Source organism: Equus przewalskii, chromosome 1, assembly GCF_037783145.1.
Source record: "Equus przewalskii isolate Varuska chromosome 1, EquPr2, whole genome shotgun sequence".
NCBI classification, from domain to species: domain Eukaryota; kingdom Metazoa; phylum Chordata; class Mammalia; order Perissodactyla; family Equidae; genus Equus; species Equus przewalskii.
The window spans coordinates 82129481-82142628 of NC_091831.1; the positions used below are offsets into that span (position 1 = coordinate 82129481).

General features: G+C 51.1%; 1 protein-coding gene across 7 annotated transcripts in view; it reads right to left on the reverse strand.

Moving 5' to 3' along the window:
* Nucleotides 1-13148, reverse strand: part of WDFY4 (WDFY family member 4) — a 301239-nt gene that overhangs the window by 155492 nt on the left and 132599 nt on the right. For all 7 annotated transcript variants that reach the window (XM_070615433.1, XM_070615417.1, XM_070615438.1 and 4 more), the window contains 5 exons: nt 11907-12032; nt 6795-6959; nt 3801-4004; nt 2968-3082; nt 1552-1709 (listed from right to left, as the gene is read on the reverse strand). In XM_070615433.1, the coding sequence (XP_070471534.1) occupies nt 1552-1709; nt 2968-3082; nt 3801-4004; nt 6795-6959; nt 11907-12032 (768 nt within the window). The remainder of the gene's footprint in view (nt 1-1551; nt 1710-2967; nt 3083-3800; nt 4005-6794; nt 6960-11906; nt 12033-13148) is intronic.

The window sequence follows — 13148 nt, forward strand, 5'->3', positions numbered from 1 at the left end:
AACACACCTCAGCTCCCAGAGCACCCACTCTCTTGTGTTAGCGCTGAGTGTTTGCTTTGACTCCTGGGGAGCTGCTATGAATGTTTCTGTCTCCCCACATTCACGTGAGGAAACCTTAAGCCCCTATGTGATGGTATTTGGAGAAGGGGTCTTGTGAGATAATTAGGTCCTGAGGATGGAGACTCCATGATGACAGCTCGCTTCCTGTCTCTCTCCGTCGTGTGAGGCTACAAAGAGAAGACGGCCATCGGCAACCCAGGAAGACAGCCCTCACTGAACACCAGATCTGCTGCACCTTGATCTTGAACTTCCCAGCCTCTAGAGCTGTGAGAAATAAATGTCTGCTGTGAAGTGGCACCATCCAGGGTATTCTGATCTAGCAGCATGAACTGACTGAGACAGGAGACCAGCAGCTACTTCCCTTCTCAACACGACCTCCCAAGAACTTGATTTTAATGTCCTCAGAGCTGCCAAGGGACATTCCTCCCCTCTTGGAGTTATAATCACAGAAGCCTACGAATACATTCTTTTCAGCCTTGCCTAGAGCTGCACACAGCCAGACTGACTGTCACCCTAGGAATTGTGTTGAGGCCCAGTCCTGGGGTCTGCGGGTGACTCCACAGACAGAAGGTGCTGGGGCCCAGATGTCACTCTCCCTATGAGGCGTGACGAGCAAGGAGAGGGGCTTCCTGGAGTCCGCTGCAGAGGACACACCGACAGCTGCCGGCAGGCGTTGGCGGACGGAGACCTGAGCTTGGCAAGAGAAAATGCCTCCAGCAATCACAGTGTCCCCCTGGCTGAGGCCACCTCGGCCAGAGTGGGCTTCTCATACCGGGAGGGTCCGAGGAAAGAGTGAACGGCTGCTTGTTGGGAAAGGTTTCCAGAATGAAATGGGAGGCGAGGACCAAAAAAGTGTTCAGCTCCAGAATTTTGAGGTTGTGTGATTCTCTGTGTATGTACACGTGTACAACAAAGAATGTGGACACCTGTACACACACACACACTTGCATCTAAGGGTGCATCATAGGCATGCGTTTGTGTGTATGGGTATGTGTGTAGAGCTATCCGAAGAGAGAGCACGTGCAAGAATAATAGACTCTTGCCTCGATTTCAGGAACGCCCAGATATGATGGAGGTGGATACTGAAGAAGAAAATGAAATAGGCCTTTTGGAGATAAAGACCTTTGTGGCCCTTTGTTGATGAGGAATAACAATAACTAACATTAAACCAACAATCACAATAAAAATGCAAAGGGGATGTGTAGGGTCTAGGAGGGGACAGAGCTCAGGTGCCAGCGTGGGGAGCTGCAGCTCCCAACAGCTGAGATGCATCTCAGGTGGCCTGAGATGAGAGCCGGGCCGGGCACCCACAGCCGCCAGGTGTTGCCTGGGCTGTAAAGGTCCTCCCTCCTCCCACCCACCTCAGGTTCTATTTCAGGAAGGACAGCAGGTCAATCTGGGCCAACGGGACGGTAGCCAGCAGTGTGTCATCCGACACTTGGTGGGTCCGCAAGAGCACCCTTACCACCACAGCCAGCCTGGGGTTCTTACCACCATGATGTGCTCCGTGATGAAGAGAAGGATGTGTCTGGGGTCTGCTGAGAACATCCCACTATACAGCTTCTCCACCAGCTTCTGGGTGAAGTGGGAGATGTTGGTGAGTGAAGGAGCAGCAGCAGCTTCTGTGTTTGGCTGAAGCTCTTTACTGCCTGGTGGTGAGAAAACAGACAGAGTCTGAGAAATCATCAGAATCTGAATGGCCTTCTCCCCACAACAGTCTCCAAGACTCTCTTGGTAACCAAACACATCTTACTAACCTCTGTGGACCCCATTGTAACCCTCTGTATACCACATTGTTCCAAAGATGGGGTCTTATACACAGCAGGTGCCCATTGAACACACACATTCATTCAGAGTAAATTGATTTTGAACAATCTGGTCAGTGATATAAACCAAGTGGGGAGAAGGCAAGCGAGGGGCAGCATTTCTTCCAGTGGCCGTTTGGAAGGAGGGCAGAGGAGAACTTAAGGCATAGGGTAAATGGGAAGCCTGTCGTGGTGACCCTAGGATGGCTGCCACATGGGGCAGAGGATAAAGCTGTGATATCGATCGTCTGCTGTGCACACGGAGCCACTGTGCTCAGACGGGGATGCGATGACCTCAGCTAAGCCTTACAACAACCCTCCGAGTTAGCCACGGTTGTCGTCCTCACTCACAGCTCAGGCACCTGCCAGAGTCACACCGCTGTCCAGTGACAGAGCCAAGATCGGACGTGGGACCCCCGAGCTCACACTTTTCACTGCTCTACTGTCTCCCACACTTCAGACACTCCACAAGAAGGACCACAAGTCAGGGTTTCCGCATTGAGGGGCAAGGAGGAATCCAAATGACGAGTGACGTCACTGAGGATTCTGTGGCTCAGAAACCACAGAAAGGACTTTGTCTAATCTTGTTGGGAAGTACAGATGCCCTGGAACTAGAGATTCTGAAGGAAGCTGTAGTCTGAATTCTTAGGGGCAACCGCAGCATCGTCCTCCAAGGTCATCTGTTTAAGGAACATTTGCTGTGCCCAGGCACAGGGACAAAGAATGAGACGCCGAGCAGAAGAACGTGAAATTCCAGCTGGCGTCTTGACTTCCCCCATGGGAAGAGGACTCGATTCGACTAAAGCTGGAGGAGAACTGATCTGAGTTAAGGGGGCAGAGGGCCCTTCTGTCTCCAAATGGCCCGAGGATGACAGAGGCGTCATGGAAAGCAGCAGCATGCCTTCCCTGGGGTCAGTGAGCTCGTGTCATGGACTCGGAGGAACAGACGTGCAGATGGAAGGCTGCTTCTCTCGGCTCCTAATCCCAGCCCTAACACTCCTCTGGGGGGCTGGGGGCAGTGGCTGGTGGGCGTGCTGGGTTTCCTGCTCTGCCATCAGCAGCTTCGTGTCATAAACAACAAGGAGCAAGCCCCCCGACTCACCTCTGCACGCCTGTGTGTTGCCTCCACTCATCACGTGAAATATTTCCATGGTGGAAAGCAGGACCTCAGTCTGGAAGTCTCGCTTCTGCTGGCCGGTGGCGTTGTCCGGAGAAGCCTGGAAGCACACCCATGCCTAAGACGGCAGCCGCACGGCCGTCTTGTCCACCCAGTGCCCATTGGGTCCCCTTCCTGGCCCGTGTGCTAACACCACAGCTGCTGGGGGTGTGGGCTCCCAACTACCCACAGCTGCCCCTGGTCCAGGGCACTGCCCTCTGCTGCCCAAGCTGCCTCACTCAGGGAGGAATGCCTACTTCCCAGGGCGAGGAGGCAAGTAGGGGGGCCCCTGGTGAATGACCTCCTGGCAGGTGCCCCAAGGTGGGGCCGACTCTGGGATGCAGATAGCGCACCAGTGCCCCCTTAGGGCCAGGCTATGGCTGAGACCATTTCCTGGCTGGCTTCCCCCTTGTCTTCCTCGCCATCCCTTCTCTGCTTCTCCCGAGAGCACTGCCCCCAAGAAATCACTTCCACAAAATCTGTGCCTCAGGCTCTTCTTCAGAGACCTGGCTAAGACCTGCCCTTGCTCATCTGTTCTCTGCTGCTTGGAGAGTTTCGGCTCTGCCAGGGCCTGCGGTCCCCAGGCCTCCCTCCCACCACCTCACTGCAGTCTCGGGAGACCTTCTCCAACACCGGACAGCTGGGAGACCTTCTCCACCACCGGCCAGCTGGCATCTGCAGGCCTCGGGTCTCCCTGGGCACAGCCCACCCTCGTGGTGCCCGCGCCCTCCCGGGCTGCTCCCACAGCACAAGGCCCAGTGACTTCCTTTCCAACCCACCTCCAGGAGCACCTCTAGCGGCAGCCACTGCTTGGGGCTGGGAGCCGCTAGCAAAAGCTCCCTCAAGAGTCGCTGCGTGAACTCCCTCAGCTGCTTCCGGGTGGGATGAGACTCGGCAGGAGCCTGTAGACCCTCGGCAGCACTGTCGCCTTCGGCTGCAGCCCTGGGACCACTGTCGTCCTGGGAAGACTCAGGCACGGCCCCCTCAAAGACAAGAGAGCCCCAGCGTGAGTGGCCTTCCCTGCTCTTTCAGCCTCAGCGCTCTTTCGGGTCCACCTTTGAGGTGTGCACGGGCGGGATTCTCATCACACGCATTAACATGGAAGGAAACTGAGGCTCCCAGGAGGTGGGCGACTTGCCCAGAGTCCCATGGCTCATAAAGTGGGCTGCTATGGTCTGCAAACCTCAGAGGTGTGGGCAGATGTTGAGCACAGAGCAGACAGGCCTGCAGTGCTCAGCGATGAGGCCCAGGATGTGGCCTGGGCAAGTCACCTCCCTCCTTGGAGACCAGCTCACCCCAGTCAGATGGCGATGACAGAAGGATCTCACAAACGTGTATGAGGACCCACGGAGAGAAGAGTGCACGTGGCAATAACTGGCCCCGGGATAAGGTCAAGAAAGCCGGTCCCCACCTGCTGGTGTTGCCCTTGCCTTTCTGCCTGCCCCACTCTGCTGATGTTGGAAGACAGGACCCTCAGGTGAAAGGGGACAAGCAAGACTTCAGAGAACCCGGGCAGCCATGTCCTTGCAGCCTTGGCCCTCACTTCCTGTTTTCATATTGATAAAAACACTGGGGGACAAATGAGACCGGGGTCATTAGCCCAGAGACGTCCAGGAGGAGAGGGAGATGCTGGGAGGCCGAATGACACGCCCAAGGACACGCGGCCGGGGCCTCCGGACTCCAGGCCCGCAAACTGTTCATGTGCATTCATCTGTCGGCGCCTCCCTTTGCTCATTCATAAAATTAATGCAGCCGTTGTTAATTAAGCCATAAAATGAATTTAATGGCACCTAGGGAGGTGGTGACTGCATTAATTAGCTCCATGCGGCCTTGGCTGGAAAGATGCCATATAAATTCACAGCAAATAGAAGGCTTTTGGCCACCAGCCTTCGGTGTGAACACAGTCTATCACATTTTCTGGGAGCAAAGGCCTTTTGGAGCTGAGCTGACTGGCAGCCAGGAGGAGGCAAGCAGGTGTGGCGATAAGGGCTTTGGAACGGGAGCCAGGAGCCCCAAGAGAGGGCCTGGCCCACCCGCAGCTCATCAGCTGGGGAGGTGACTTTGGCCCAGCCTCTCCCCCAGGCGGGAGCTTTGAGCGTGGGGAGGAGAAGCCCTGGGTCAGAGTGTGCTCTGCAGCTGCTGGCGGGCAGCCGGCCGGAACCCGAGTTCAGCAGATGGCGAGGCTGCTCCCCAGCTGCAGGGGCTGAGGTGGCGATCTGGGCTGAGAATGTCAGGCCACGGACCTCAGGGCCCTGGTCCCCTCCAGAAAGCCCACTCGGAGGGATGCTGAGGGGCAGCCTATAGGATTGTCCTTCCCCCCTGCCTGGTCTGGGGCGCGCCTGGCCTCCGTGTGGGGTCCCAGCCCTGACCCCTCCAGCGCTGCCCGCACTGCCTGCCTCTGCTCTTTGCTATGTCTTTTTCTTTTCATCTTACTGTCCTAGTATGTTACTTTAGTTGTTTAACCCATCGAGCCATTTTCTCTTTTGGCAAATCTTCTACTCTTTGTATTTAGTCTTTTTATCAAAGCTAATTACTCTTAAATTTCATTTGGCCGTTCAATTTTATCTTAAACTGACTGTGATGAAAAGGACACGGGCTTTGGGGTGAGAGAGTGAGGTTCAAATCTCGGGTCTGTCACTCAGGAATCACGGAAACCGGTGCGTTGCATTCTCTCAACCATGCTGTGAGACAGGCCTCACCGTGCCCCAACCCGGGCACCAGGTCAGCCGCCCTTCCCTCTCCGAATCGCACTTCTGCCCTGCCTGCCCGCCGCCACCTGCCCCGGGGGGCCTGCAGGTTCGGGAAGTGGCAGGCGCAGGGCCGTTGTGGGTGTCCATACATGGAGGCCACCAGCATGAACACACTTCTAGAAAAGATGAGCTGAAAGGTACGTTCGCTCATTTATTTGGTTGTTTAGCACACGATGATGGAGCAAACAGCCTCTGAGCCTCGCCTCACCGTCGTGTGCCTTTCTGACACGCTCCTTTAGCTGCAGCTCTCGACTTGCAACAGATGTCACCCGCTCGTTCTCCCTGCCTGGCCTCAGCTTCCTACTCCACTAGGCTGGGGCGACAAGCGGACTTCCGCCCTGCCCTTTCTGCCCTCCTACACCTGCCCTTCACACGGCCCTCACCGCCTCCTCTCAGCTGCCAGATGCTCCCAGCCCACTGAGTCCCCTTGACCTGCTGGTTCTCCATCTCAAACTCACTCACGGCTCTTCCCACGGCCCCCTCCCCACCCCCACTCTCACACCTCGTCCTCAAGACCCGGAGGTCCCCCTGCCCTCACAGCCTCGGCTCGGCTGGCTCTAAGCCGCGCCTGGGTGAACCCTCTGATGAAGAGGAGTCCCAGATTATGACCTTGAGACCAGGATGAGGCCCTGAGACAAAAGACAGGACCGTCTTCCAGGCCCAGCCTCCCGTGCGGGCTGCACTGGCCACAGGCTTCCTGGCATGGAATTTGCTGTTTCCCGTGATCAGTGCGTGGATATTCCACATAGAATTGGACTAGATCTACCATCAAATTTCTCATTCCTGAGATGCCTAACAACTCAAAAAATGATGGAAATCTCAGAGCTGAAAACGACCTCAAGCTGCACCTAAGCCAAGAAAAGGAAAAATTACTCACGTTATTTACTTAATGTTTCAGCCAAATTGCCTTAAAACGTATTTTAATTTTGGGGAGTGGGGAGGAAGTTTGCCCTTCGTCCTTGGAGGAGGACAACATGACGCTCACCCCTGCTCTCACGGAGGCAGGGCGGTGGCATGTCCTACCTTGTGGCTTCCCAGGGGGAAGGTGACTGCGGCCAAGGTCTGGAGGAACTCCGGGGCCCGCCAGGCTGGGTCCTGGGGGTAGGTGCTGTGCACGAGGCCCAGGAACTGTAGCACACTGGCCGGGAACGTCCGCTCCCAGGCGTCGTCTCCAGGACCTGTCACGGGCTGAGGGCACATTTCATGAGAGGCGGAGCAAGGGAGCACGACTGGGCTGCAAAGGAGCCAGAGGGTTTGAAATCTGGGGGGAAGACCTCATTTCTGAGACTCTCAACAAGACATCTTATTGCAAGACACCTAAGACAATGCATTAGCCCTCGACACTGGTCATCCTTTGGGGAAGGATTTAATGCACGCAGGCGTTGTTCGAAGGGCTTCACACATATTCCTCTTCTCATCTCACAAACCCTCTGAGGTGTGTTCTATGTTTACCCCTATGTTACAGATGGGAAGACAGAGGCACAGAGACGTTAAGTAGCTTACCAAAGGTCACCCAGCAGGTAAAGGGCAGAGCCAGAAATTGAACCCAGACAATCCGGCTGCAAAGTCTGGCTCTTCCCCATACCATCACCTAGGGATTAGACACAGCCTCTGTGCTCAAGGAACTTGCCAATCAGGGTCAAGTCCAGCCTTCCTCAGCCCAGTGCTAATGCTCCCAGCTGTGGCCTCTGCCCTGGCTGACACCTGGACAAAGCCTGTCTGAGGCTGGCAGGGCTGGAAGCCCCTACCCACCAGCCAGGGCTCTGGAAGGAATCATGTTGCACTAGGCTGACACCCAGTGCCCTGAGGAGACCTGGAGACCTGTTTGCCCCCTAACCTGGCCCTGGCCACATGGCTGAACCTCCACCCCGGCTGCACACTAGTGTCCCACTGAAGCCTGGCTCTCCGGACCAGCCGCACCCAGTCACTCTATCTGGAGACAGGCTCCAGCTGCTGCCTGACATCCTGCTCTGTCCTGAATAAACAGTCTGGAACTTGAAAATTGACCAGCCTTAACATCAGGTTTCGTCCATGCACAGCCACACCCCTGCGGATGTTACAGGTGGACGTCAGGTGTTCCTCTGGCCAGTTACTCAGCCCCAGCCCCTCCCATCCATGGCTTTCTCATTTCCCCACCTGCCTGCCTCGAGTCCTGGCCCATGGGCATGAGTTAGGACATCCTGTTTACCAGGTACATAACTAGTGCCTGGAACAGAGCCTCGTACTAGAAAAGATAAAGCTAACTGTAGCAAGAAAGGTAATATGCACGGGGCAATCAGAGAGCAGGTCAAAATCTCATTCGCAGCGCCCCAGGAGGCTCCAGACGGGGCTGAGCAGGCAGGCAGGGAGAAGCTGCTTCTGAAGTCACCTGCTTCTGGTTTCTCCAGCAGGTTCTTACAGCACCATATGAGATTCACGGGCGAGGACCTCAGGGCGGAGTTCTGCGAGATTTTTCTGGGTTTTTTTCTGCCTGGTTCAAACCTTGCCTGTGCCACCTACTGACTGTGTTGCTTGGATCCCCCGTCACCTCAAGTCCCAACTCCATAAACCCAGGATCGTAACGTGACCTGCTTCATAAGGTTGTCACGAGGATTAAATGAGACCTCTTAGTGCTTCAGGCTTATTTTCACAGTGACTAGCACGGGGTGAACGCAGAAGAAGCAGGGAGGAAAGCTCAGACACAGAGGGCTCGCACCTTTTGGAAGAGCAGTTCGGATTTGACGCACTGAGCACCAGGAGCCCCTGCAGGCTCTTAGGCACGGCGGTGACCTAGAGGGTCACGTTAATGCCGCACACACAGGCCTCCACCAGGCCCTCTCTCTGTGACCTTGCCCAAGTGAGTTAACCTTCAGTGTCTACATTTGCACAATGGACATAATACTGTCTGTTCCAGAGGATAGTTGCACACAGCAGAACCGCTAACGCCTAAAAGACTGACAGTGCCAAACACTGGCCAGGACGTGGAGCAGCTAGAACCCTTCCAAAAGAAGAGTTGGTGAGCATAAACCGGCACTTCCACTTCGCAGCGTACTCGGCAATGTCTATTAAAGCAAGTCCTGTGTGTAGCTTGTGACCCACAATTTCACTCCTGGGTAGATTTCCAACAGAAACAAGTATGTATGTCCACCAAAAGATACACACATAGTGGCTTTATTCGTAATATTTCCAGATGGAAGCGAGCCAGAAGGGATAAATAAATAGTGATTATCACAATAAACTATTACTCAACAATAAAAAAGAATGAGCTACTGATATACACAACAATGGGAGTGAAACCCACAAGCAACGATGAGTGAAAGAAGCCCGATGCCACAGAATACAGACTGTGTGATTCCATTTATACCAAGTTCAACAATGGGCGAACTCAGCTATGGTGACCACCGGGCAAGGGGACAGTATCAGACAAAGCACAGTTCCAAGCAAAAAATAAAACAAACAAAATAAAATTAACTGAGAAAGATGTGTTAGAGTAATGCACCACAATTAAGTTTCTGGCCTTGTTCTCTATTCTCCCAGTTTGGGCCTTTTATATTTTGATGCTGGTCTGTTGTATTCGGTAAATGATGCTTTCATGACAGATCCTTTCATGGAACCAAAACAATGTCTTTGAATGACTTTTCTTGTGTTAGATCCCAGAAGATTGTGTCTTGTTTTCTGACTCAGTCTAAGAGTCATATCTGTAATCTACCAGTTAACCATTTGGTGTTTAATATTATAATGTACATGTTCAGACTTATGTTTTGACTTCTCTCAGCACACTATGTATTTTCTTTATTTTAAATGCTTTCATGTTATTCCTTCTGTTTGCTTTTTTAAAATAACATCAATTGATTAGAAAGCTAACAAACTCCTGATACCGCAACAGAAAATAGACATTTTTTCAGCACCCCAAAATTAATTGCACAATAGGCCTACAATGGAATCATGAATAAGTTTCGCAAAGATGGAAAGTGTACAGGTCAAGCGTTCTGACTGGATAAAACAGAACTGGAAACAGATAACAATGAAAAAACAAAAAGTTCAACCACATGGACGCTGAAAAACACGAGCCAAAAAGGTCTTTAAAATTGCAATCACAGAAACTCTGGAAAACAAGAAAAAACTGAAGATGCCAAATATCAAAATCTTAGAATTAGCCAGAAAAAAATACCAGGAGAATGAGAAATATACCCAAAGTTGGTTGTTTAAATAAATACACATCTTCAGCTCCTCAAGTAGTGGGAGGGGTGGGGTCAAGAGAGAGCATGAACTTACAAATTAAGAACAAAAGGAGGGAAATAATCACACAGAAAATTAAGTGAATTAAAAGAAACCATTTATGCAAACTAAATGGGAAGATTTTTAAAAATATCAATTGCCTAAACTAGATCAAAGAGACATTTAAAAGCCTAAATAGGCAATAATGGAAAAAATTCAGGCCGAAGAAATTTCATTGGAACAATTTAAATAATATAAGAATTATGGACCTAACATCTTGAATATAAAGAAAGACGAGCAGGCTTTTTTTAATAAAGCTAGCAAAATACTGATATCAAAACCCAACAAAGACGCAACTACAGCCTAATATCACTTATAAATATTCAGGCAAAATCATAAATAAAATATGACAAACAGAATAAGAAAATATGCTAAAAGAATAAGAACGGTGACTGAGATCTTTGCAAGAATGTGAGAAAATTGACATAATTCAATAGGCGGTTAAAAGAAAAAAGTATAAAGGCATATGATCATCTCATTATATACTAAAAGAGTATTTAATAGAAATTAAATACATTCTTGCTTTAAAAAAGAGCAGGTGTAATCTGTACTTTCTTAGCATAATCACACACACACACACACAAAGTTGGCAAAAGATTCAAACAGGCCATTCACAGTAAAATAAATAGAAATGGTTAATAAGCATGTAAAAAACGGCATCAACCTCAGTAGTGATAAATGCAAAAGGACTCACTAGGAAATCACCAGTTTGGCCGTGTTGTTGCGGCTGTGAGGACTTCTATACAAGATGGCGGATGCTCGGTAGATGGAGAAGTGCATCTGCTTAATGTCTAAGGCAACCTTCCTAAGAAACGCATCCATAGAAAATGCGTGCAGTGCACTTTGATCCGCTCTCCGACATCCCAGACTTGACACTAAGGAGGACACCGAACTGGAAACAAAAGTTGTCTCCGTCCTCAAGAAAGTGCATTACAGGCTTTCTATAACAAAAAACACTCCGAGAAGCAACATGGATTTCCATTTACAAATATGGATGTTTCCCACGTATTTTTAGTGATATGCAAATATATCCACAACATGTTGCGGAAAAAAAGGCAAAAGGAACTTAAGTGGTCTAGTCCTCCATAAGGATGTGGTATAATCTCAGAGAAGCATCTGGAAGGATATTCCACTAAGGTTCACAGTGCTTATCTCTGGATGGATATATTTCAGGTGATTTTTGCTTTCTACTTTTTCCTTTTGTTTACGTTTTACAGGCAATCATGCATCATTTTATAAAAGCAATAAAGACCCCCCCAACACACACACACTCAAGCCTCTGGTTGCCCTTGCCTACAGACGGAAGTTGGAATTTTTCAGCCTCTCATGCGTGTTCTTGTTGATCTGGCTCACAATTACTCCTGTCCACAGGCCCCTTGGCCTTCACCCCTCACACCTGCCTCCACGTCTGAATAACCTCTCCACCCACCTCTGGTGGGCCTCGAAGGCCTGGATTAAGGCTGCCCATGTCATGTATGTAGTTGGTGAACGTCTGTCTTCTCTAAGACAGGTCTCTATCTCACAGGTCCCCCACATGTGGGTCCCTGAAGTTCCCCACCTAAACCAGTTGTTCAAAAAAAGTGTTTCCTTTTACTGAAGGCATTAAACTTCCCAGTGAAGAAAGTCAAATGTTTAAACAAATGGAAAATGGATGTCTTTGGCAAGAGCGCATGAACCTCACTGGGGACATTTGGGCTGGGTTTCCCACTGTGCACCCAAGTTATCATGAGGAACCCACTCCACCTCTTCTGTCAAGCATTGGGAGTAACAGTTGCAATGACCGGTATGACTGGAAAGCTGCTGGGCAAAGTCAAGGTGACCTTCCACCGTTGTTGTCCCCTGGGAACCTCCTCACGGCATGGGGGGAGGGGGGCTCACCTGGCTCATGGTGGCTTTCAGCATTTCCAAGAGCAGCAGGGCACCCTCAGTGCACAGCCCGGCCCGGACAACGTCTTCCCTGTGGTGCCTCTGCAGAAGCCACTGGAGCATGGCATCCAGGCTTTCCTGAAAGACAAGCAGGGGCTGTAAGGAGACCGGCGGCTCCACAGCTAGGGGACCAGCTTTCCAGCCAGTACATCGCATTTCCCAGGCGCCCCAGTAGGAAACAGCACAGGAGCAGACCCGGAGGCTGGCCCATGTGGTGAATTTCAGTCCCCTCGATGGTGCCCAAAGGAAATGCACAGCTCCGAGGAGGTGCTGAATACCCACTAGCAGCTTGCCTCAAGTTTAGGCCTTTTGGTCTGACATCACAAATACTCAATGTCCCAATCAACTTTAATGAATTTTTGTAAATAAGATGGAAGAAGACACATGATGAAGGCAAAGGCTTTGGGGAAAGTGCAGAGCATGGCAAAGAGAGCGTGCGCTTGACCAGCAGGGTGACCCGAGTGTGCCTCTTCAAAAGCTGCGCTTATGCAGGCTATTCAGCTTCTTGGTATTTCAGTTTCCTCCTCAGTGAGATGGAAATTACATTATCTACCCCATGGGATTGTTAGAAATATCAAGTGAAATAAAATATGTAACACATCTATCACGGGTCCTGACACTCAGCAGACATATGTTTTCTGCGATACGTCTCAGCAAAATAAAAATACAGGGTGTTGCTGAACTTAGCACGCATATTAAGGACTGTATTTTGAAGCGTGATCTACAATAACATCAAGATTTAGATAGGTCAAATATAAGGATGGGGAAGAGCGGTGAGCATTTTAGCCTTCTATTTGCAAAGCCACGCCTCCCCACCCATCTCAATTCAGTTTAACTCAACTCAAGACCAAGAAACGATTTCAGAGTCTGCTCTTTGCCAGGGGCCTGGGAAGATGAGGAGGAGGTGGGGTCCGTTCTTGAGGTGCTCGGTGTCTAACAAGAGAGGCAAATGTGTGAATGTGTCTGTGCCACATACGGCGAGGGTAGGCTGAGGCACAAAGCGGGGAATGGTATCCACTGTCTAGGGGATCTCAGCAGGAGGTGACATCTGAGCTGAATACTGGGGAGGACACCTCACCAGGCAGGTGATGGTGGGAGAAAGGGCTCATTAAAGGCACAGGATGTGCAAGCGCAAAGCAGCTGGTCTCACCGGGGAGGTGACTGAGGGGGACTGCAGCGCCAAGAGTGGGCGAG